Source organism: Bos indicus, chromosome 19 (genome assembly GCF_029378745.1).
Source record: "Bos indicus isolate NIAB-ARS_2022 breed Sahiwal x Tharparkar chromosome 19, NIAB-ARS_B.indTharparkar_mat_pri_1.0, whole genome shotgun sequence".
NCBI classification, from domain to species: domain Eukaryota; kingdom Metazoa; phylum Chordata; class Mammalia; order Artiodactyla; family Bovidae; genus Bos; species Bos indicus.
Window position 1 is genome coordinate 14,139,472 of NC_091778.1, and position 24,050 is coordinate 14,163,521.

Below are 24,050 nucleotides of genomic sequence, written 5' to 3' on the forward strand. Positions count from 1 at the left end.
ACCCAGGACTGCTGTGCCCCAGTCCACACGGCCAGGAGTGGGATAAAGCACTGCATAACCCACTCACCCCCACCCGCCCCTGCTCTCGTTTTCTCATCTGTAAGATGCAGAGGAAGCTGTCTGCCTCAGCAGAGCTGGGGTGAGGAGGAACCCCTCCAGGGCAGGGCCCTACAGCCGACAGCCCAGGGGCACAGATCCCAAACTGCACCCTCTGGCCTCCTTGCACCCGATCCCACCACACGCTGGCCCTCCTCTGGTCAGGGCCTGCCTCACGCTTGGGCGGTGTGACCAAGGCCCCTGGTCCTCGCCCTCACACTGAGCATCATCCACCAGCGGGCAGGGCTGGGCTTCGTTCCCTGAGTCAGCAAACCGGGTGTTGCCGAGGTGCAGCAGTCCAGCCAGGGCCTGAGGGGGCAGGAGAGGACACCCAGTGGGCACCTTCTCAAGGGCTGGAGCCCAGCCCGGGAAGGGTCTCTCTCCTGCAGAACAGAATCACGAAAGCAGAATAGAAACAGCTCTCATTTACTGCCCACTTACTCCGGGACTCGGCCAGGCAGGGCTCTACACAAGTGATATGCATCGTCTCGTGTAACCAGTGAGGCACGTGCTACGGTGATGCCCACGACAGAGACGAGACAGAGGTTAAAGCCCACACTTGGTAAAGGAGAAGGAACCCAGGATGAGAGCCCAGGCAGTCTGACTTCCGATCCCTCCTGGGGCAGCCAGAGGGAGCGCCACGCCACCCAGTCTGTCCCTCTGTCTCCCGCTCCAGGACCAGACTGTCTCCTGTGGTCCAGACCACTTCTGTGTGGCTGCTGGGGGCTTGGCTCTGGTGCCCTTTGGCCCTTTCCTGACACTGTTGGGCTCCGATAGCCCGGCCCAGTCCAGGGAAGGAGCTGTGATCTTGGTCTCTGTACAGTGGGTGATCTACTCGGGGGAGCCCCCGGGGGGCTGAAGGAAGAGGACCCCCAGGTCCAGCAACTTGGAAACCCTTGGACCAGGCACCGGTAGAGCAGGGCCTCTCCCCCCATCCCTGTCTGGTCCCAGAAAGGGTGGCTTCCAGGCCACGAGCACCGCAGGAGGAGACTGCCATGCTGATGGGTGTTGTGGATGGGCCAGGGCTCATGCTGCCTTCAAGCTTGCAGAATTGGCCAGACTCCTGGGTGGTCCACTTGCCCTGGGCTTGTCCCCCGTGCCGTCCCTCTGTATAAGCTGCCCGTACTGGCTGTGACCCCCCTCCCCTGCCTGAGCAACCCCCACATGGAGATGGAGGCCACACTTCACCCCACTGCTCTGCAGGGGTCACCACCTGCAGACGGAGGCCGCCAGTGGGGGTGACTGGGCCCGGCTCGCCTGGGCCAGCACTGAGTCCCAGGAAGAAGGAGAAGGAGGTGGGAAGTTGGAACCAGCATGTCTCCAAGAAACTATTTGTACCACCAAGTGCTGTCTGGCTTTGGGCAGGTCTCAACCATGGAATGGGAATAATCTCCATACCCACGGAACTGCTGAAAAAAACAAGTGAGCTAAGAGTGATGATTTGAAAGTTTTAACACGCTAGACAAACACGTGGCAGCATTGTTTTCTCTGCTCTGATTTAACAGAGCAACAACTGATCCAGGCACTTTCCCTCTGACCTCCGGGATCACCGTGCTGGTTTCTTCTACAGCGCTCTGTGCTCTGGCCCTGTCCACCCTGACACCCTGTCTCCAGGCTCCGCTGCGCAGAGAGGTGGTCGCCTCCTTGGTGATCGTGCCGTCGGAGCCTAGAGTCCTAGATCCTCAGGGAAAGAGACTCCCGAGTTGAGAGAAGGGCCCTACGAAGGGGGCTGCCCATCACCGCCACCACACGTGAGTGGTGTGGCTTTTCCTCTGACCTGAAAGATGTTGTTCTGGGTGGGGGCATCGATGCCCAAATGAAGCATGGCCTCCCTGGTCACCTCGAAACAATCCTCTGTAAAGGAATCCGAGCCACAGCCCTGCGTCAGGACCCAAGGTCAGCGGGGGCGGCGGGCCCTGGAGGGATGTGTGGGTGCTGCTGGGCTAGCCCAGGGCACCGGGCAAGGCTCCCCCTACCTTCCAAGGTCCTCTCTGGGTGGGGCAGCCAGGAGAAGGCGGCTCCCTCGGGGAGGTGCCACCGGACCCTCTCCTCCGCGTGGGCTCCTTTGTAGATCTGTGGGGGTGGGAACGGGTGGCTGAGCCAGGGGTACCGGGGATGCCCAGGACTGCATGGACTTGGGTGGGCGGCGGGGGGGAGTGGCAGCCACACCACAAGACCCAGAGGCCCCTGTAGGGAGCCAAGGGCGGGCAGGGGCGGGAAAGCAGTGGCAAATAGTTCTGGGCATCTCCATTCGGTGCAAAAAAACCCCACTCACTGAGGGGGCCTGTGGCATGAGGAGGAAACCCTAACCCTGTTTGGGGAGCCCCCGGTCCCGATCTGAGAGCAGGGAGACACTGTCCACGCCTCGGCGGACCCTTGGTCTAATGGAGGGGACACAGTTTAGGGAAGGCTTTGTTCGGTTGGTGGAGGCAGCTGCTGTTCCAGGACAGCCCTCCGTCTGAAGGTGAGTGCTTCCCGTGTGGAGACAGGCCCAGCCTCAAGGACCCTCTGATGGGAAAAGAAGGCAAGCGCACCTCCAGGCCTGGGACTGCCCAGGGAGCCGAGGGCTAGGGCGAGACGCGAGTGTGACGTGAGGTTTGTGGGAGTAAGTGGGGTGGCAGCGCTGAAAGCCCGGCGAAGAGGAGGCAGGAAGCAAGGCGGGCGGCGGGGCGGCTAGGCTGAGAGGCACAGACCCTTCTCCGCCCTGCACCTGGGCAGCTGTGGGCCCCGCCTGGGACCCACCTGGTAGAATATGTGGAAGTTCCTCTCGCTGGGGGCCTGGCAGGCCACTCGAGTTTTCTCCAGGAGGTAGGTCTGAACTGCAGCTCCCGTCATCTGCTGGGCCCTGGGCACAAGCAGGTTGGAGCCCGTCAGTGGTCCGTTCACTCCAGAGCCGTTTATTGGGAACTTACTGTGTGCCAGGCTGCAGCCTCACCCCAGCTCTTCCACTTAAGCAAAGGGGGTCATGAGGACTGGGGAGGACCTCTCAGCAGGTCCTGGGGTGGGGGCAGGGGCAGGGAGGGGAAGGGCTGGGACAGTCCCCTCCAACCAGCTCAGGGACAGGGCCCAGGCCTCGGTGCCTCACTTTGCCCCAGCCCAAGGCAGGAACAGAAGCCCCAGCCTTAGGCTCAGAGATGCGGCCGAGGTGACAGTTTTAACTAGAAGTCTCCGTGAAGGGCAGAAGCCAGAAGGCACATGTCAGGACAGGCACAGTCCCTGGGTCCCTCAGGCTAGGGCACCTAGAGTTCCCCAGGTTCAAAGTGTACGCACAGGTTCACTCATCCCACATACGAACCTGCCAGGCACGGCAGGGTTCTGCCCGTGGCGGCAGCCCAGGCTGGGCACTGCCCCCCAGCTCGCCCGGCCCCCCAGCAGCCAGGGTGGCCGCAGAGATTACCCATTCAGCTGGAGCTGGATGAACTTCCCGAAGCGGCTGCTGTTGCTGTTCCTCAGCGTGCACGCGTTCCCTGCGGACCACAGCTTCTGTTCAGAGGCCCCGCGGGCTAAGGTGGCCGCAGGTCTGCCGGGGCCACGCCGCTATCCTCAAGTCACCTACAGGCCCCTCTACTGGTTTCCGGGTCACAGGGGACAGGGCTCGGGACTGGGCACTTGGGCTTTTAGCAAGTGTGATTCAGTTGGGTTAGAACTTCCTGGCAAAGTGGGAAGAGCCAATCTAGGCAGTCAGGGATTTTTGTTTGAAGGGAAAGGATCAAAAACAAGGTGTCGGGACTTCCCTGGTGGTCCAGGGGTTAAAAATACTCCTGCTAATGCAGGAGACACAGGTTTTTGATCCCTGGTCCAGGGAGATTCCATGTGTCTCGGGGCAGCTAAGCCCATGTGCCACAACTACCGAAGCCTGCTCGCCTAGAGCCTGTGCTTCTCAAGAAGAGAAGTCACTGCAACGAGAAGCCTGGGCATTGCAACTGGAGAGCAGCCTCCACTTGCCACAACGAGAGAAGGCCCATCTGCAGCAGCAGAGACCGGTATGCCCCACCACCCCCCTCAAAAAAAACAAGCGTTACTACTGAGGTGGACAGTAAGGCGCAACATCTAGAGTGCCAACATGGACACGACTGCTGTGCATCCTCAGACACGTCCCCTTCTCTGAACCATCAGGGAGCTGTTCAGAAGGACGGGACATGGACTGGGTGAGCCTCTCCCGCACCTCTGCTCCCTCTGCCTGGGCGAGACGGAGAGGACGACAGAGTGATGCGACCACAGCTGGAAGGAGGCTAAGGGCACCCGGGAGGCATGGTTGGGGATCCAAGGCACTGAATGATGAGTCATTCTCCACCCCGCAAAGAGAGGGTCTCAAAACACTGCTCCCCTGCCCGGAAGGTGGTAAATTCCAGAGGAGACGGGGCGGAGGAGCTGTGCGGAGGACGCTGGGCTTACCGAAAGCCTCCATGACGGGGTTGGAGTTCAAGATGCGCTGTTCGATCCTCTCGGCAACCTTGTGGCTTTCCCAGGACGTGGGTGAGGCGGCCACCACGGCGTAGAACTTCATCAGGCAGCGGGATGTCCATGTCTGCGGCAGAAACGGCCCTGTGGGAGCTGTGCCCGCGTTCCGTCCACGTGTGAGCCTGCCAGGGGGACTGGGGCCCGCCATCCGTGTTGCTGATCAAAGGGCTGAAAGCTGAATTCAACTGTGTCCCTCATCTGACCGACTTCTGCTTCTCCTAGCTCCTGAGGGTGCATTTACGAATTGGGGGGCGGTGGTGAGGAACTTCTCCGGTGGTCTAGTGGTTAGGAATCTGCCTTCTAAGGCAGGGGATAAGGGTTCGATTCCTGGTTGAGGAACTGAGATCCCACGTGCCATGGGGCAACTAAGCCCAAGAGCCGCAACTAGAGAAGCTGGTAAGTGGCAACTACTGAGCCTGTGCTCCGTAACAAGAGAAGCCCGCAGGACACAACTGGGGGAACGCCTGCAAGCCGCAAGGCACCCTCGCGGCCAAAGAGGAAAAAAAGGAATGACGGGGGCTGGGATAGAGGAGGGCCACCCACACCGACCTGAGCAGGCTACTGAGCCACGTATGTTTTCACCAGCCCTACAGATGCACTGCAATTACATACTACCTGCTTTCAAAACGATGAAACTCGGGCATCAGAAAAACCTAAATTTTATTGAAGATGACATATTCAGTAAATGATAGGGCTCTGATTTATACTCAGGCAATCTAATTATAAAATTCCCACTGTTTTTATAATCAGCTGAGATGAGGTCTGTATGTGTTAAGTGTTAGTCGCTCAGTCGTGCCCGACTCTTTGCGACCCCATGGACTGCAGCCCACCAGGCTCCTCTGTCCATGACATTTTCCAGGCAAGGATACTGGAGTGGGTTGCCATTTCCTTCTCCACGTAAATAGATGAGGTCTATTTACATTTTAATTTCCAATTGTTCATTGTGAGGACAGAGAGCCACAAGAGATTTCCATATACTGACTCTGGATCTCATCACTGCTCTAGATCTAAGTTTTTAGTTGTAGCTTTGTTTTGGGTTTTTTTTTTTTTTTTTTCTTTTCCACTGTGCAACCCACTTCAGTGCCTGCAGCCTACTGCCAGAGGCCAGGCAATGGTTCGGGCCGGATTTACTCTGGCATGGGACACTATGAGAGGCCCAGGGGGACGAGCCTGCCATAAATCCAAACCCATGCATTGGGTTTTTTTTTTGGTTGCTCTTTTGGTATATGTATTTTTAGGTCTCGCTCTGAGGTGGGAGGTGTTTCCTCTCTACTGTTTTCTAGAAGAACCTGTATGGAACTGGTAACATTAATTTTCAGAAACACTTGGTTGTAGCTGTCGTTCAGTGGCTCAGTCGTGTCCGACTCTTCATGACTCCAGGGACTGCAGCACACCAGGCTTCCCTGTCCTTCGCTGTCTCCTAGACTTTGCTCAGACTCACATCCATCGAGTCGGTGATGCCATCCAACCATCTTATCCTCGGTCGCCCCTTCTCCTCCCGCCCTCAATCTTTCCCAGCATCAGGGTCTTAAACACTTGGAAGAATCCACAAAGTGAAACCGCCTGAGCGTGGGGCTTTCTATGAGGAAAGATTTTTAACTATGATTTAAATTTGCCTCAGAAATTTAGATATTCAGGTTATGTATTTCTTCTTGTGTGAGCTGCAGCCGTTAACATGTTTCAAAATACTCTTTCATTAAATTGGAGAACTTATTGAAATAAAGTTAATGAAAAATCTCATCTGTGGGATCTTTAGTTATGCCTATTCTTTCATTTCTGACATTTGTAATTTGTCCTTTTCTCTCTTTATGTCTGGTTAGAAGGGGACCTCCCTGGCGGTCGAGTCGTTAGGATTCTGTGCTTATACTGCAGGGGGTTCAGGTTTGATCCCTGGTCAGAGAACTAAGATCCTACAAGCTGTGCCTCATGGCCAAGAAAAAAGTCTGACTAGAGGGTTACTGATTTTACTGATCTTTAAAAAAGACAGCCATTGATTTCATTTACTTCATTATTTTTTTCTGTTTCTACTTTAGTGTTTTGTTAAAAAATTTTTTTATTTATTTAAGAACTATGGACACCACTTTGTTGACAAAGGTCTGTATAGTCAAAGCTATGGTTTTTCCAGTAGTGATGTACAGATGTGAGTGAAAGCCAAAGAACTGATGCTTTCAAATTGTGGTGCTGGAGAAGACCCTTGAGAGTCCTTGGACTGCAAGGAGATCAAACCAGTCAATCCTAAAGGAAATCAACCCTGAAGACTCATTGGAAGGACCGATGCTCCAATACTTTGGCCACCTGATGCAAAAAGCTGACTCACTGGAAAAGACCCTGATGCTGGGAAAGATTGAGGACAGGAGGAGAAGATGACAACAGGGATGAGATGGTTGGATGGCGTAACCGACTCGATGGACATGAGTTTGAGCAAGCCCCGGAAGATAGCGAAGGACAGGGATGCTGGTATGCTGCGGTCTATGGGGTCGCAGAGAGCTGGACATGACTTCAGCGATTCAACAGCGACAATTCACTCATTCTTGGCTGTGCTGGATCCTGGTGGCTGTGTGGGCTTTTCTCTAGGTGTGGCAAGTGGGGCTTCTCTCCAGGTGTGGTGCGCAGGCCTCTCGTGCTCTCTAACACAAGCTACAACAAATTTCCCTCCAGGCGCTGCTTTTTTTTTTAAAGCACAGATTTTGATATGTTGTGCTTTCCTTTTCATTCAGTTCAAAGTGTTTTCTAACATGCATTGTGATTACTTCTTTGACCCAAAGGATATTTGGGTTTACCAAAGGATATTTACAACACAGTTCATATTTTAATCTTTTCAAATTGAGATTTGCTTTATGGCTCAGAAGAGTCCATATCAATTCCACGTGTACTTGAATGTACAAATATCAAACTATTAATTTTGACTTTATTTCTCCTTTCAATTGCATTTAAGAACAAGGATCTGTGGTTGCCAGCTTTTGGTAGTTTTCTTAGGATGTTATTAATACTTCCGACCCACATTCTCTCTTCACCTGGGACACCAATTCCAAGTATGGAAAACCATCTGATGTTGCACCAAAGCTCCTGGACGCACTTTTTCTCTTTCTCAATTCCCTCTTTGTTTTTTGATTTGTATTGACCCACTCTCAAGTTCACTGATGTATTCTTCTGCATGTCTAACCTGCTGATAAGCATAAAGGAGTTGTTCATGTTTTTAATTTTTATCATTTCCATATAACTGTAGTTTCCATCTCTCAGGAAAGAGATTGGATGAAATCTTTTCTGGAGAAAAGATACTAACAAGCTCATGAGAACAAAGTTATGGGCATTCAGGGTCCCACAGGTTTAGAAAGCTACCCCTGGTGAGGTAGCTTTCTAAACTCTTTCATAATCTCTTATGTTTATGGTATCCTGTCCATAAACGTAGATTCTAATCAGTTGCTTAAGGCTTTACTCTTAAGTATGAACAGAAATTCAAAGATCATCAACTACTTGGTAAACTTCTTTTACATGATTGCAAATATCACAACAAAAGAGGAAAAGGAACTAGAAGGAAACAAATGAAAAGGGCAGGAGCCAAGTAAAAATCATGAAAGATCCTCAAAGAGAAGAGAAGAAATAAGACCAAGATGCTGGGGAGGGGGGGATAATACTCAGAGAATAAGAAAGAACTCTTAGAAATTCAAAATTAAAAAGAATTGAAGGATAAATTAGAGAATATCTCCCAGAAGACAGGACAAAATATTAAGAGACAGAAGAATATGTAAGAAAAATAGGATATTAGACAATTTATCAAACTCCCTACTAATAGGAATTTCAGAAGGAGAAAACAAGCGGTGTAAATTATTAAATTATTAGATATAGCATTTTCCCAATCTAAAGGACATGAGTCTCAAGGTTAAAAAGACCTACACAAAGTATCCAGCATGGCAAGAGAGAAAAGACGTCACTGTGAATTTCAACACCTATCGAGATGACCCTAAAAACTTTTGGAAAGAAAATACAAACTGCCACTTAAGGACTGGGACTTTTAACATCAACACTCAAAGAATATATGAAGAAATAACTTCTAAATTCAGAAAGAAAATCATTTCCAACTTGAGATCAGAATATCCAGCCAAGATGTCAAATTAAGGCACAATAAACATTTGCAGATGTGCAACAACTCAAAATATGCCCTTCATGTAACCTTTGTCGAGAAGCTACTAAAGAAAATGCTCCAGTAAAACAAGGCAGTAAAGCAAGAGGAGGAAGCCACTGGCCTCCGACAACGGGATTTACCACAGGACGGACGGCACTCTGGATCCCCAGAGCGGGGCAGACAGCTCCCGGGTGACAGCTCCCCAGCAGCCCTTGGCAGCCACCAGTCCGGATGGAGGAGACATGAGAGCGCTAGCTAGGGCATCACCAGGGGAGAAAAAGCACCTGATGTACTGCCAGCTGGGCAGGTGTTTCCCAGTTCTGGTGACAAGTTTGATAATAAAGAACAGGTATGTAAAAACTATACAAGTGAATATATGTGGGAGTTATTAAGAAGAAAGTAAAAATCATACAAGAAAGGAAATATAATCATAGGATATTATAGTGCTTGGCTGTGAACAATACGTACATAGCACTATATATATTAACCTCCTTAGAAATCATAAGATAATTACATATGCATTTGGGGGCAGGGTAACAGGGCTACACCGTCAAAGTAGGAAGTGAACAGCGAAGGTTCAAAAGGGAAAAATCAGTAACTAATTACATAAGCACGTTGTTTAGAAACATGGATGGCCATACCCAAACAAACTGCTAAGATGGAAAGGCAGCTGCCCCTGAGACAGGGAACAGGGTTGAGAGACACGAGGCAGGGCCGCTGTTTTTCTTTGTAAGCCCTGTAGTATTGCTCGACTTTTGAACTATGTAGCTATATTGCTAGTTATTAAAAATAAATTTTAAAAAGATACCAGGCCCAGCCCATGACCACAGTAGCTATTCAATAAAGGGTTTCTGAGCTCTGGTTGCATGGGTCTAGGGCCAGGCCCAGCCTCAGCTCCCCAGAGCAATTCTGGAGGACAATGGGCTTCATCCAGGAGCTGAGCATCACCACCCCACCAGCAGCCTCGGCACAGCTCTCGAAGATCACCTGTGTACCCAAGTCCTAGCCTCATCCCTAGAGCGTGCAGTCTTCATCTGCTTCCTTGTCTGTCTTTCCCACTGGGCCAAGCATTGTTGTGGAAGTTGCTAAGTCATGTCCGACTCCTTGGGACCCCATGGACTATACATAGTCCATGGCATTCTCCAGGCCAGAATACTGGAGTGAGTAGCCTTTTCCTTTCCAGGGGATCTTCCCAACCTAGGGATTGAACCCAGGTCTTCCCCATTGTGGGCAGATTCTTTATCAGCTGAGCCACAAGGGAAGCCCAAGAATACTGGAGTGGGTAGCCTATCCCTTCTCCAGTGGATCTTCCTGACCCAGGAATCGAACTAGGGTCTCCTGCATTGCAGGTGGATTCTTTACCAACTGGGCTATCTCTGTTTCTCCACTTGCCACTCCTCATGGCTAGCCCAGGGCCTAGAACCTGCCTAGGTGCTTGGCAATGCTTTCATGGGTGACTGTAGATAGAGTGGGTTTACGGTCCAAAGAATCCCTTGAGAAGGTAACGTGGAGGAAAGGGTTGGGTGGCTGGTGAGGCTTGACAAGAAGGGGGTGAGGCCCTGGCCAGCAGGCCTCTGACAGCCGCGCAACTCCTCACCCATCCGTGCACAATGTTCCGTGTCACCTGGACTGACTGTGCCGCCTGGGGACCGCATGACCACACAGGAGACTCTGTCCTTCCCCGCATCCGGCCCCATGCACCACCCTTGCCATCAACGGTGACCCAGAGATGCAGGCGGGGTGCTTCCTTACTGGAACCCCAACGACTCTGGAGGAGTGCTGCCGTGTGCCGAGCACGCCACCAAGCGCCTTACGTGCACAGAAAGCCCCTGTGAGCTACGTGCCAGTCCTTCCCTCCTTGCCATTTTACACGTGGAAGAACTGAGGTCTGCAAGAGCTGAATACTGTTCTGATATGCTCTTCAACGCTATGCTGGAACCCCCAACTGCTGACTTTTGTTTCCAATGGCTGTCAGAGCTGGGAGAGTCCTCTGATGAGGACATGAAGGCTCAGAGAGGAAAGACTCTCCCCTCGGGTCAGGGCAGAGCTGGTGGAAGAGCCGGCCTAGAACCCCTGGCTCCTGACTTCCTGCCCAGGTCCCACCCAGCACTGCATGCTGACTCCAGGAGTGACACTCCCTGGAGCCCCAGCCCAGCCTGTCTGCCCGTCCAGCCAGTCATGAAGCTGCCAGGGTGGGAAGGAGGCCCGCTTACCTTTCCAGCGCCACTCTCTCCACTGACAACAACAGACTGGTTGACCGGCTCGATCAGGCTCTTGACATTCCTGTAGGTCTGTTCGCCCACAGTGAAGATGTGGGGCTTCAGTGTCTGAAACATCAAGGGGTGAAAGGTCATGGCAGCAAACCCGTCTTCGAGGAGGGGTTGATCCAGCGATGGCTGCGACGGGGAGCCTGTCCACAGCAGCGGTGGAGGCTTCCTCTAGAAAAACTTCTTGGCATAACAACGTGAGGCCAGCTGCAGGCGTGACCCATTCATCTTCTCTCAGTTTGGAAGCAGTGCTGGCCTTGACCAGTTTATGACATTAACACGTTATCCTCCCATCTTATGTCAATAGTTTTATTCTGCTACTTTTTTTATTTTATGTTATTACAATTTGCAAGAACTTTCTTACCAGTTATTGCCTAAGAAGTAACCCTATTTTATAGATGACAAACTGGAGGTTCATATGGGTTAAATAACCTTCTCAAGGCCACTCAGCAAATAAAGGCATCTGTGTGATTTGGATTCCAATGTTACTGTTCTCCTTTCGATCAACAAGGATTAATTGTTTTCAGTGTGCTGGGCATCAAGCTGGGCACTGAGGGAACAGAGGGGACCATCACGCGGCTTTGCCTTTGAGGAGGCAGTCGGTAAGACCGGCTCTCAGGCCAGACCTCCCTGGCTGCCCACCCAGACACGAACCCTGGATGAGCCGGGTTAGTCCATGCAGACCCAGTGCGGCTCTGCCAGCAATGACCGCTTGCCTACAGCTTCCTGAAGGGAGAGGGCATCATTCTGGAGGCTGTCAGAACCATCTCTCTCTAGGCCCTCACCCCACCCACTTCTCACCTGGAGAGTTACAAAGCCTCCAGCCATTCAGCCGCTGGTCTCACCTTCCTTAACCCAACTCCCCCAACTTCATCCCCACGGCAGGCTCTGTTCACAGCCCCACTCCCACCCCGATGAAGCAGCTCTGTGGACTCTCAGCTGCGGTGCAGACCCTCTGATGACAGCCCTGGAATAGCTCACCTTCCCACCCTCATCTGTGCTTCTCTCCACAACACCCTGCTCCTGCCGCCAAGTTTGCTCTGGCTTCTCCCTGCACGCTAACATCCTCTGGGGTGTTCCCTGCCTGTACCAGCTTCATCCCCACTTGCGTAAAAAGAGACCCCTCCTCCCAATCAGTGGAGACGAACATGTGCTGAATTTTCCAAGGCAATCCTAACTGCACGTAATTTTATTCTTTTCCCCAAAAAGTGGTTTTTAAATACACAAATATGCCTTGGGAAATTCTTTCCAACTAATAAATTCACAAACAAGAAAAAAAAAAAAAATCTGTCCATGTCCCTATTTTAGGATCCAAAATCAGTTAAGCAAATACTGCTTTCTCTCTCATTTTGCACCTCCTGGCACGTGTCCAAACTTCTGTGAGCTTCTGGTGGGAAGGTCACAGCCCCAGCAGTCTCTGAATGACAGCCCAGCTGACAACGACACGGATAAGGACAGCGAAGCTGCCAGGTGCCCGCGGGGAGGAGGGGGAGCCCTGATTCCCTGGGAAGCGGGGGTCTCACCTGGGGCTGAGAAGCAGCGTGGTACTCTCGCATCAGCTCGGGCGAGTAGAGCTGAGGGACGGGCTTGAAGGGGTTCATAGCCACCAGGGTGCAGCCGGCGTTGGTGTAGAACGTGTCGGCCATGTACCGGGCCTGCAGACACCTCAGGACTGAGGCAGGGATGCCGTTAGCAAACTCTGGCTCAGATGGAGACACAGCCGCACGTACAGACCAACACCCCACCTACCAGAGTTCCCTCTGCAATTAGCCAAGAGCCATGAGAGCCCAGCCTCTCCCTGATGAGCAGGTATGAGAAAGATCTAATTAAGATGAACCCCACATCTGGAGCAAAGCCTGTGCTGGGGAGTCTGAGGGCAGCCGCCAGGCGGGGGTCTGGAGCAGCCCACCTGGCTGTCCACGTCCTGTCTGACCCGAGGCAGCGGAGCCGAATACCCTCTGGGAGAAGGTGCACCCCTCTGGGGTGGGGTGGGTGGGCGGGGGAGGCATACCTGTCTCCAGCGTCACAGGATTCACCTTGGTGAGGTCATTGAGCTGCTGCGGCGGGACCTCCCCGCCCAGGAGCTCCTGCAGGTCTTCCCTCAGGGACTCCCCGCTGTGGGCAGCAGAGCCTGAACCGTGGCCATTAACCTGGGAGGGAAAAACAGGACCAGAAGCGCTGGGACTCAGACCGGCTGGCAGCTCCGTCAGGGTGAGGGCTTGTACAAGAGACAGAAAACCAGCCTCTGGGATCACAGTCTGGTTGTACAAATTGTACCTCCACCATTAACTAGACCTGTGAGCCTGCATAAGCTTCTTAACCTTTCTGAGGTTAAGCGGAGGCTTCTTTATTTGTAAATAAAGGAAAACAGAATCAACTCACAAGGTTGTTTGGAAGAAAAACAAGAAAGAGATGGAAAGCGCTTAGTTGGGGACCTCCCTGGTGAAGCAGTGATTAAGAATCTGCCTTGCAAGGCTGGGGAGGTGAGTTTGAGTCCTGGTCGGAGAACTAAGATCCCATGTTGCTGCAGAGCAACTAGGCCCGCAAGCCACAACTACTGAACCTGTGCGCTCTGGACGCAGTGGGCCACACCTGGAGAGCCCAAGTGTTGCACCTGCGTGCCACAACGAGAGATTCCGTGCTGCAAGGAAAGATACCAGACGATGCAATGAACACCCTGAGTGCAGCAACTGACACCTGATGCAGCCAAATAAACAAATGTTGGGGGGAAGAAAGCAAAGCCCTTGGTGCCTGGCACAGAGAATGTACTCAAAGTGGAAGTGTTAGCTGTTTCAGTGGTGTCTGACTCTTTGTGACCCCATAGGGCTGAAGCCCGCCAGGCTCCTCTGTCCATGGGGTTCTCCAGGCAAGAGTACTGGAGTGGGGTGCCATGCCCTCCTCCAGGGGATCTTCCCGACCCAGGGATCAAACTCATTCCCTCTGTCTCCAGCACTGCAGGCGCATTCTTTACCCGCTGAGCCATCAGGGAAGCATGTACTCAGGAAATCAATAAATGCGATCCCTTCTTCTCTGCCATGCGTTCCAGCTTTCAGGTGAGTCAGTGCCCGACCTTACTGGGCTGGCGGGGGTGAGGCCCGAGGTGGGGGGTACTGCGAAGGGAAAGAACCAGGGTTTGGGCCTTTTTTGATACAGACGTTATCAGCTGTGAGGTAGTACCATGCCTTCATCACGTGCCTCTTGGGACTGAATTTAGGATCGCTAACTAATTAGCTCCTGCTGCCCTGGTCTACTTGAGAGCAGATGAGGTCAAGAACAAGCACCAGTGGGGAAGAGGCCTTTTCTGCCTCGCCCTTGCCCATCCCTGATACCAACGCTTTACATAACTTCTCCCCACTTTCCTCCTGTGATCCCACTTCTCCTCTCTTCTCCCAGGGGGTGGCAGGGAAGGTGCGTGGAACAGGCAGTAACCTGGGTGAAATCTGCTTTTGGAAGAAGGGGTCTGTGATATAACATGTGTGGGTTTCTTTTTTTGAAATTTTTATGTATTTATTCGGCTGTGCTGGGTCTTCACTGCTGTGTGGGGGCTTTCTCTGGTTGCGGCGAGCAGGGGCTACTCTCTAGTTGGGGTGCGCAGGCTTCTCCTTTCAGCGGCTTCTCCTGTTGCCGAGCATGGGCTCTGGGGCAAGCGGGCTTCAGCAGTTGCAGATCAAGAGCTCAATCGCCCGTGGCAATATGGGATCTTTCTGGACAAACCCGTGTCCCCTGCAGGTGGATTCTTAACCACCGGACCACCACGTAAGTTCCTATGTGCGGGTTTCTAATGAGACCAGTGAACCTTAGAGTTCAAAAATCTCCAGCAAAAGTGGCAAGTGTCATTTGAGAGGCCCAGTGATAAGTTTCCTTCCGAAGATGCTGCCTGTTCTCTGAACTTAGGCCCACCACAAGGCATGCACAAGGCGGACTCTTATCTCCAGGATTAACTGCTGAAGTCAGAGTGTGACTGTGTCCATGCAAATCCCTCTACCCTAGTGGAAAAAGGAAATCACTCACACCCAGCCATAATTTATGAACAGATCTGATCCAACCAGACAGGCAGCTGAATATCATGGTTCTTGAGCTGGACTTGAAAGCTAGATTGCCTGGGTTTGAATCCTGATTCCACCACGTCCTAGTTACAGAATCTTATGTAAGTTTCTTAGTCTCTCTGCACCCCAATGTTCCTCATCTGTAAAATGGGAATGATGGTAGTAGTGGTAGATCTCATAGATACTAACAAGCACATAAAGTATTTAGAAAAAACATCTGGTTTCTGCCACCAAAAGTTTGCTATTATCATTCTGTTTAAAAGTAGCTCTTATAATTAGGCAATAATATACTGATGGCTCAGATGACACCCAGGTTCAATCTCCGGGTCGGGAAGATCTCCTGGAGAAGGAAATGGCAACCCACTCCAGTACTCTTGCCTGAAAAATCCCATGGACGGAGGAACCTGGTAGGCTACAGTCCATGGGGTCGCAAAGAGTCGGACACGACTGAGCAACCTCACTTTCTTTCACTTTTCATACCAAGGGCCTTAAAACTACCCTGCAATTCTTCTAGAACATGATACTATATAAAGGCCATAAGAATGTTCTGTGTATATAGAAACATTTACAATGCAAAACAAACAAACAAAAAAACCCAAGTGCCCAAGTAGTAGCTTAAATTATAGTACCTCCTTACAATTGAATAAAGCAGGTTACAAAGAGAAAGATATCTTTAAATGTTTTCAAAATTTTTAGGGAGAAAAATCTAGGGTATTCTTTAAAATGTCAGTTATCTATGGGCAGTACAATTATGGGTAATTGTAATGTTCTTTTTGCTTATCTATATTTCCCACATCGTTGTAATGAACGTGACCTTGAATAAGTCACCTAACTGCTCTGAGCCCTATCTTCAAAATGGGGATATAATGGCATTGGGTATGTAATACTGTATCCTTCTCAAGTACTAAACAAAATTGTATGTGTAAAATGCTTAGTATAGTGCTTACTATACAGCAAGAGCGCAACACGGAGCAGCTGCTAGTACAGTTTTGATAAACATGGTTGTTGTTTAATTGCTAAGTCATGTCTGACTCTTTTGTGACCCCACAGACTGCAGCCTGGCAGACTCCTCTGTTCATAGGATTTCCCAGGCAAGAATACTAGAGTGAGTTGCCATTTCCTTCTCCAGGGGATGTTCCCAACCCAGGGATCGAACTGTCATCTCCTGCATTGCAGGTGGATTCTTTACTGCTGAGCCAACAAGGGAAGCCCTGATAAACATTACTGTTTTTTAAATGAGAAAGAAGTTAAAAATGCACAATAAAAAAGCTCCCTCTGCAAAAAAAAAAAAAAAAAAGCCTGGAGCAGGTAGCTGTGCTGCCTGCTCTCTGGCCTCCAAGCCTGTTTCATGAGCCAAAGGATCAAGAGGTCAAGCAGCAGAGTCTACCAGGGTTCCTTTGAGGCTGGCTGACCTCACATTCAGTTATCCTGTCTTACTTGCCTGGGACTCCACTAGTCCAGGAATCATCTTAAACATCTGCCTTGGCCCAACGGCTGCTGCGGCTGCTGCTAAGTTGCTTCACTCGTGTCCAACTCTGTGCGACCTCATGGACTGTAGCCCACTAGGCTCCTCTGTCCATGGGATTCTCCAAGCAAGAATGCTGGAGTGGGTTGCCATTTCCTTCTCCATGGCCCAATGCCAACACTCAGTAAATAAAAAAATTCAGCTAACATCTGGCATTCTCTCTGGACCAAGAGCTGCAAGTGAAGGATGATATGGGTAGGAGGTGAGGCACCACAGGGAAGGGTGATTTGGAATCCTGCAGGCCTGGGGCCATAGGAGCCTTTAGCGGCAGAGGCCCACAGTGAAGGGCGGGTTTCACATCCCATTCCCCATGTTCCCTGTGATCCATTCATCAGAATTCTTGTCTATTTCCACATAGGTCATCTTCTCCCACATTTCTGCACAGGCTGACTCTGCCTGGACTGCTTACTTTCCTTCTCCATTTGACTAATTCCTACTCTTTCTTTTTTCTGGCTGAGCCATGTGGCATGCAGGATCTGAGTTCCCCAACCAGGGGTTGAACCAGTGCCCTTTGCGATGGGAGTGCAGAGTCTTAACCACTGGACTGCCAAGGAAGTCCCAACTCTTACTTCTTTAAGGCTCAGCTTTAAAGAACACCTCCTCTTGGAAGCCCCAGGCTTCCAACTTGTCTATACAATTCAGGCTGTGGGGAGCATCTCTCAGGACTCCCTCACAGGTTCAGGCTTGTAAGGTCACCAAAACACTCCAAGGATTCCCTCACCCAGCTTGTCTTACCCATCCTAGGGAAAAGAGCTAAAAACCACAACAGGAGAGATTCAAATTAGGTATCAGGAAGAGCTTCTCAGCAACAGACAAAAGGCAGCGAGGTGCCTCTCTGAAGACAGAAAAGAAGAAAGGCCTTTAAAGGGGTCTTTCCCTCCATTCCAGGTCAGGGCAGTGGAAGCATCATTCGGGTAAACGAAAGAGGCCGAGCTGCCTTAGGTACTTGAGGGTCTGGGTTATCTTAGGGTGAGGACTTTACCTGCTGGAGCATCCTGCTTCAGTGTGGTCAGCCAGGATTCTGGGTCGCGGGTACGAGGAATGCTATCCACCTGGTCATGGGGGCACAGGCTGGGGCATGGATCCTGCGAAGGGCTCAGCTCCCAAGGAATCTCTGAGACAAGCCACCCCAGAGCCTGTGGTAGAAGACAGAAGATAAGGGCCGCATACAGGTGATGAGGGTTTCTCCAAGGTGACTCAGTCCTGCTCCTCCCACCGAGCACCAGGAACTAAAATGAGACCCAGGGTGAGCCTGGGCAGAGAGGAAGACTCTGTCCTGCCCCCTGCCAATTAGGGAATGAAGGAAACTTTTACAAGAGCCTCCAGAGCCTCCTCGGGCTCCTTCAGGGCCAGTTTCACTACAGGGTTTGGGGTGGGGCTGCAAATCTTCTGGGTCAGTGTGCCATGGAGGGTGAGGACACTGGAAAGCAGAGAAGCCTCTCGGGCACACAGAAATATTTCATCTTAGTACAGCCAGTATTCAGTGGGGCAGGAAGGCTGGAGTCAATTCTTGATATTCCAGGAAAGCGGTTGTGTGGGACAGAAACCATAGCTCAGTCTTTCACCTGACCAGCCACCTCACCTTCCCTGCCTGCCTTCACTCCTCATTTGCAAAAGCTACTTTGCAGGGAGCGGCTGTGAAGGTCAATTGGGTGAAAGCACTCTACAAAGTCCAAATTTGAATATTCATTTAGAGGAGAAATATTGTTAGTAAGAAGAATGGATGATCCATTCGGGAGCACTGATTATGTGGAACAGTTCAGTGTCAGCTTTAAGAAGGCCAAGCTTTTGGAGGAGGAGAGTCCATCTGAGAGGGGGGTGTCTTGAGGCTGGGTTTGGGCCAATCTCTGAAAAACTGTGAGTGACTCTTAGAATTTCCCAGGCCCCACACATCCCCAGCAAGGAGGGATGAGGATGAGGGGTGCTGGTAATGGACTGACCTTGGAGGAAAGTTTCTTGAGACTCTGAATACATTGAGCCTTTCAAAGAACTCAGGAATGGGGGACCTCCAAGAAAACAGGAAAAAGGACAATGTAGGCAGAGGAGGGCATCAAGACTGTGGTGGACACATTCACTCTGGACACTGACTGTACCCCATCCAGGCGACAGCTGTGCAGAGGGCTCTGGAGACTCAAGGCCAACGAAGTTCCCTCAATGGAAAGTTCGTCTTAAGAGAAGGGATCAGAGGGGAATACAGCAGATTGTGTAGTTAGAATCCAGAGCCCACAACCCCTCAAAAATGCAGTTCACAGGACCTAAGCCTTATTCCGTGTTTTCCTTTGCAAAAAGGACTACTAATATCCAGACCTCACAAGGCCGAGTTAAGGATCAACGAGATAGTACCTTTGAGAGCGCTTGGCAAATGTTGGTTATTACGATACGGAGCCCACTTCCTGCCAGAATCAAGTCAGATGGAAGCGGTTTTCTCCAGGTTCCCCGAGCTCTTGTTCCGCGTCGGCTTCGCGATTACCAGCCGAGAATTTCTGAAAAGGGCGTGACCACTGTGGGCAGGAGGGAGACAGGAATGAATAGACGAAAGCCCCTAGGCAGGGCCAGGCAAGTGGCAACCTGATTATCAACTCCTCCCTCCCCCCCGCCCCCTCCCCCAGCCTCCGGGCAGACGAGACTGGCGGGGTAAGGGTCCCGGGAGCCCGGCCGGCCCCGCCCGCAGCTTCCCGGCGGGAACCGGGCACTCCCGGTCCCGGCAAGCTGCCGCCGGGCCCAGGACTGGGATGCCACTCCGGAAACACTGGGCACGGGGACAGTCCGTCCTTCTCGGGAAGGTGGACGTGACCCCCCAGCCAAGGGCGCAGCTGCCTGCACGCCTCCCGGGGCCCCCCTCCCAGGTCTCCAGGAGGGGAAAGGCGCGCAGCAGGAGTGGGACCTCCCTGCACCCCAGGCCGCCCCTGCAGGCACGGTAAGGCGTGACCCCGGAGGGTCCTTGTCCTGGAGCAAAAGGCAGAGAGCCGGGCTTCCTCCTCCTGGGATACGAGAGGGTCAAAACCGAAAGGGCGAAGTGAAGCCCGCGCTCTGGAAAGGGGAAAAGAGGGGCGCCCCCTTCTCCAGCGCCGCGGGGGCCCACTGGCCTCCCCGGTTCCTTCGGGCCCGGCTGCGGGGTGGCACTCACCGGTCCCACGGCCCCCGCCGGCCGGACAGGAAAGACAGACGGGCGGGCCGGGTGAGGGCAGCGGGAAGGGCCTGCGAAGCAGAGGGCGGGCGCCGGCCGGGGAGGCGCCGGGAAGGCTGCGGGCGCCGCGCCTCGGGCCGAGTGGCCGGGAGCCGGCGGGCTCCTCCCCGGGGGCGGGGCGCGCGACAGCCGGGCGCACGTGGCCCGCCCGGGACGCCAGGATCCGGAGCCGAGGGCTTGCTCCGGGACTGGGTACTTTAGAGCCCGCGGTGAGGTGCGAGGGAACGGGGACGGACGGAGGGGCCCCGGGGCCCTCGCGGGACTGTGGGTCTCCCAGCCGGGAGACCGGGCGCCCTGACGCTCGCCGCGGGGTCTGATGGCCAGTGGTGGGGTGCGGGACCCGTTTCCTCCCGGGCGCCTCTGACAGACCGGCTTGCCAGCGGCCCGGGCCACGGAGTCAGGACCTGGGCTGGCCGAGCCGGAGACCCAGAGGGCCTGAGGCGCGCGGGGAACAGGCGGGGCGTGGGAAACTGGCACCCTCTGGGGCGGGGCCGCGCGGTGGGCGGGGCCTGGGAGCGCGGGCCGCCCCGCCCCATCTCGGCCGGAAGCGCCGCTCGCGAGGCGGAAGTGGCGGGCTTCCGCGCTTCCCGCGGCGGCGCGGGTACCAGCTCTCCAGCCCAGTGACGCGGTGCGCTGAAACCCCAGGAGCACGTGAGGTTTGAGGACCGGTGCGCATGTCTGTTAGGAAAAGAGCTCTTTTTTTAAAGGCCAGCCGGTTCGGATCGGTTTCTTCTCGGGTGGTTGGGTCCCCATAGGCCATCCCTCAAACGTGCATTCTCGGGCTGGTTCTTGTTTGACTGACGTGTGTTTCCCGTGTGCCGCTTTTCAGACATGGACGTGGGGCGGAGAGGCGTTTTGTAGCCGTTAAAACAATTAACACTAGCATGTATTTACGGTCCCTACTCCTCCTCCGTGATTAGCGTCCATTCCACTCTACCTACACCTTGTAAAGGAGGTGAGGAGCAAGCAGCCTGGGGAGCTCGGGGGATCCCTGGAGGGTTCGCATTTTGTGCTGGAGGCAGGAGGTTCAGAGAGGCTCGGGACAGAAACTGGGGCCCCCAAATCCAAAGTGTACTTAAGCACCTTCTCTTTCCTCATCCCTCTTCTCCCCCCACATATTGGACTCGAAATCATTAGTTAGGTGTGTTTAATTTTCATTACATTGTTTTCATGACAGTGTACTGTGTTTTTTTTTTAGCAGTTCTGGGTCTTCCTTGCTGTGGGAGGGCTTTCTCTCTTTGCAGAGTGTAGGGACTACTCTCTCTCTACTTGTGGGTGCGCAGGCTTCTCACTGCAGTGGCTTCTTTTTGTTGTGTAGGGGCTCCAGGACGTATCCGGCTTCAGTGCTTGTGGCGCAGGCCTAGTTGCCCTGTGGCATGTGGAATCTTCCGGGACCTGGGATCGAACCGGTATCCCCTGCACTCTTAAGGTGGACTCCCAACCACTGGACCACCAGGCAAGTCCCAGCTAAAGCTTTTTTTTTCCCCCCAGCTAAAGCTTTTTAACCAGTAATTTCATTCTATTAGTAGGACATCTTTATCTTCATATATTAGGCTTCTTCCAACAATCCTTGGAGGGGAATCTCAAGTCCTAGATTCTGCTCTGAAATTCAGGAATAAGTAAAATCCAGTCAGGTGCATCTATATGCCAATCCCACAGAAGGGTTGGTTTTCACAAATGCATCCCTTTGCTCTTGTTTTCATAGGAAGAAGAAAAAATGTCTCAAAAGCAGATGAAGGAAGCTTTTGTCAGTAACCAGAATGGAACGAGCGTGCTGGAGATCACCGAGGGCTTGTGCCTGCCTGCACTCTGCATCCTGTGTAGAGGACTCCTGATCATTCTCTCACAGCAATTATGTTCTTCTTTACATAACTCGAGGACTCGATTCTTGGTTGACTTTGCTTTCCTGATAGTTCCCCTGGTCACCACTTTGACCATTTTCTCTTCATTTGTCCTCCTCGAGTATCTTGTTGCAATCATCCTTGGGGCAGGGCTGCTCTATGAAATATACTGCAGAAGAACTTGCTATGCCAGAATGCCTTTCCAGAAAATCTGTGAAAAATTCTTGAAAGTCAGTCTAGAATCAGAACACATTCCAGCCATCTCCTGTTTCCGTGTCGTTAACAGTGCCTTTACTGCTGTTGCCATTTTGGCTGTGGACTTCCCACTATTTCCCAGAAGATATGCCAAAACCGAGCTCTACGGGACAGGAGCAATGGATTATGGAGTAGGGGGCTTTATTTTTGGGTCTGCAATGGTTTCTCCAGAGGTTAGGAGAAAATATACAAAAGGCTCCAGATTCTGTTATCTTACAAAGTCACTGTACTCTCTTTGGCCATTAGTTTTCCTAGGAGTGGGGCGATTAGTTGCTATAAAATCCGTAGACTATCAGGAACATTTAACTGAATATGGTGTTCACTGGAACTTTTTCTTCACCTTAATAGCTGTGAAACTGATCACATCACTGCTTTTGATTATTTGCCCCCTGAATAGGTCCTGGGTTGTGGCCATCAGCATTGCTGCATTATACCAGCTAGCCCTTGATTTTACCCCCCTGAAAAGTTTAATTTTGTATGGCACTGATGGTAGTGGCACAAGGGTTGGTTTATTAAATGCCAACCGAGAAGGAATCATCTCTATCTTGGGGTACGTGGCAGTACACATGGCTGGTGTTCAAACAGGGTTATATGTGCTTAAAAAAAGGTCACATATCAAAGACTGGATAAAAGTAGCATACTGTATTCTATTGACAGCTATTGGCCTTTTCATTTCTCTTTACATAGTTCAGGTAAATGTAGAAGTAGCATCTCGAAGAATGGCCAATTTAGCTTTTTGTATTTGGATAGTTGCTTCTTGCCTGATCCTTCTTAGTAGTTTATTACTGGGTGATATAATTTTGAGTTTTGCCAAATTTGTAATTAAAGAGGCAGCAGTACCATGTTCTTGGAAACTTATCCAGTCACCCACTGCAAATAAAAAGCATTTGGAATCCATAGTCTCTGACGCCAAAAGAAAGGAACCCACTCTCTGTTTAATCACAGCAATGAACAGAAACCAGTTACTTTTTTTCTTGCTGTCAAATGTAACAACTGGTCTAGTCAACCTTTCCATAGATACATTACACAGCAGTACCCCTTGGGCCTTGTGCCTGCTCAATCTCTACATGTTTACCAACTGCTTAATTATATATGTGCTACACTTGCAAGACAAGACAATCAAATTTTGGTGATCAATAGGGGTACTATATGTTTTGAGCAATATTATGTTAATGAGGAAGAATAAATATAAAGTGTGAAGAAAATGGGCATCTGTCAATCCAGGGTTAAAGTTTCATTCCTGCTTTAACAGTAGTGATGCTTAATACTTTACATGTATGTCAACACTGTAAAATCAATATAGAAGAAACAAAGCCTTGTGACTTGTTAGAATACTTCTAAATTTTAGTTATTTTAAAGAAGCTGTTGTGTTTACAGTTGTGACACTGGAAGATTGGAGGGTAGGAAGGAGGATTTTTTACATTGTATCTTTTTGGGGGGGGGGCGGTTGAGAAGCACAAAGGATCTTAGTTCCTTCACCAGGGATTACCTTTGTCCCCTGCAGTGGAAGTGGGGAGTCTTAACCACTGGACTGCCAGGAAAGCCCCTTTTACTTTCTGTCTTGTATCACCTATTACCATTCTGTATTTTCTATTGTATGTATTTTATAATATTTACATTAAAATATCTCAGTTGTGGAACTGTCAACAGTACTGCTTAATTTTAATCTTTAAAAAAGACTCGGTATAAGAAAGCAAATGTTTAAAGTCAAATACTTAAAAGATCACAAAACAGCTAAATGCTCCAAAGAAGAATGTGTTAGTTGCTCAGGTGTCGAACTCTTTTTGACCCCAGGAGCTTGCCAGGCTCTTCTGTCCATGGAATTCTCCAGGCAAGAATATTGGAGTGGGTAGCCATTCCCTTCTGCAGGAGACCTTCCTGAATCAGGGATTGAACTCAGGTCTCTTGCATTGCAGGTGGATTCTTTACCTTCTGAGCCACGAGGGAGGACCCAAATGCCCTAAAGAATATATTGAATTATTTGTTGTGATTTACAAGCTTAATAATTATGAGACAATAGTTTTGCAGTGAGACTCATTTTTTTTAGCCTGCTCTCTGCTAGGGATTGGAGAAGGCAATGGCACCCCATTCCAGTACTCTTGCCTGGAAAATCCCATGGACAGAGAAGCCTGGTGGGCTGCAGTCCATGGGGTCGCTAAGAGTCGGACAGGACTGAGCAACTTCTTTCACTTTTCACTTTCATGCAATGGAGAAGGAATGGCAATCCACTCCAGTGTTCTTGCCTGGAG

At 51.3% G+C, this 24,050-nt stretch overlaps 2 protein-coding genes and 1 non-coding gene across 17 annotated transcripts in view; 1 reads left to right on the forward strand and 2 right to left on the reverse strand.

Moving 5' to 3' along the window:
* MYO19 (myosin XIX) overlaps positions 1-24,050 on the reverse strand; it is a 44,519-nt gene that overhangs the window by 13,797 nt on the left and 6,672 nt on the right. Inside the window, exons 1-12 of one of the 5 annotated variants that reach the window (XM_019981613.2) lie at positions 19,646-19,789; positions 18,862-19,019; positions 17,501-17,654; positions 12,959-13,097; positions 12,471-12,619; positions 10,894-11,007; positions 4,492-4,624; positions 3,494-3,563; positions 2,839-2,941; positions 2,073-2,169; positions 1,874-1,950; positions 315-405 (exon numbers count right to left, since the gene is read on the reverse strand). In XM_019981613.2, coding sequence (XP_019837172.2) covers positions 315-405; positions 1,874-1,950; positions 2,073-2,169; positions 2,839-2,941; positions 3,494-3,563; positions 4,492-4,624; positions 10,894-11,007; positions 12,471-12,619; positions 12,959-13,097; positions 17,501-17,512 — 985 coding nt within the window. In that variant the 5' untranslated portion in view covers positions 17,513-17,654; positions 18,862-19,019; positions 19,646-19,789. Of the gene's footprint in view, positions 1-314; positions 406-1,873; positions 1,976-2,072; positions 2,170-2,838; positions 2,942-3,493; positions 3,564-4,491; positions 4,625-10,893; positions 11,008-12,470; positions 12,620-12,958; positions 13,098-17,500; positions 17,655-18,458; positions 18,797-18,861; positions 19,020-19,645; positions 19,790-24,050 lie in introns of those variants that run through there. The other 4 variants (XM_070772605.1, XM_070772607.1, XM_070772606.1 and 1 more) reach the window with 4 other exon arrangements.
* LOC139177850 (small nucleolar RNA SNORA42/SNORA80 family) lies at positions 5,619-5,750 on the reverse strand. The gene has a single exon (XR_011562316.1). It is a non-coding gene; the product is annotated as a small nucleolar RNA SNORA42/SNORA80 family (small nucleolar RNA).
* Positions 19,415-23,448, forward strand: PIGW (phosphatidylinositol glycan anchor biosynthesis class W). 11 transcript variants are annotated; one of them, XM_070772615.1, is made up of 4 exons: positions 19,845-19,919; positions 20,535-20,660; positions 21,024-21,165; positions 21,415-23,448. In XM_070772615.1, exon 4 carries the CDS (start codon positions 21,423-21,425, stop codon positions 22,932-22,934), a length of 1,512 nt encoding a protein of 503 aa, XP_070628716.1. In that variant the 5' UTR covers positions 19,845-19,919; positions 20,535-20,660; positions 21,024-21,165; positions 21,415-21,422; the 3' UTR covers positions 22,935-23,448. The 11 variants fall into 11 exon arrangements, with proteins under 11 accessions (XP_070628721.1, XP_070628718.1, XP_070628716.1 ...); XM_070772610.1 differs by lacking the exon at positions 19,845-19,919 and adding an exon at positions 20,234-20,373; XM_070772614.1 differs by lacking the exon at positions 19,845-19,919 and adding an exon at positions 20,266-20,361.

Coding starts and splice junctions, on each gene's coding strand:
- PIGW (XM_070772620.1), top strand. CDS start 21,423: ATGTCTCAAAAGCAGATGAAGGAAGCTTTTGTCAGTAACCAGAATGGA.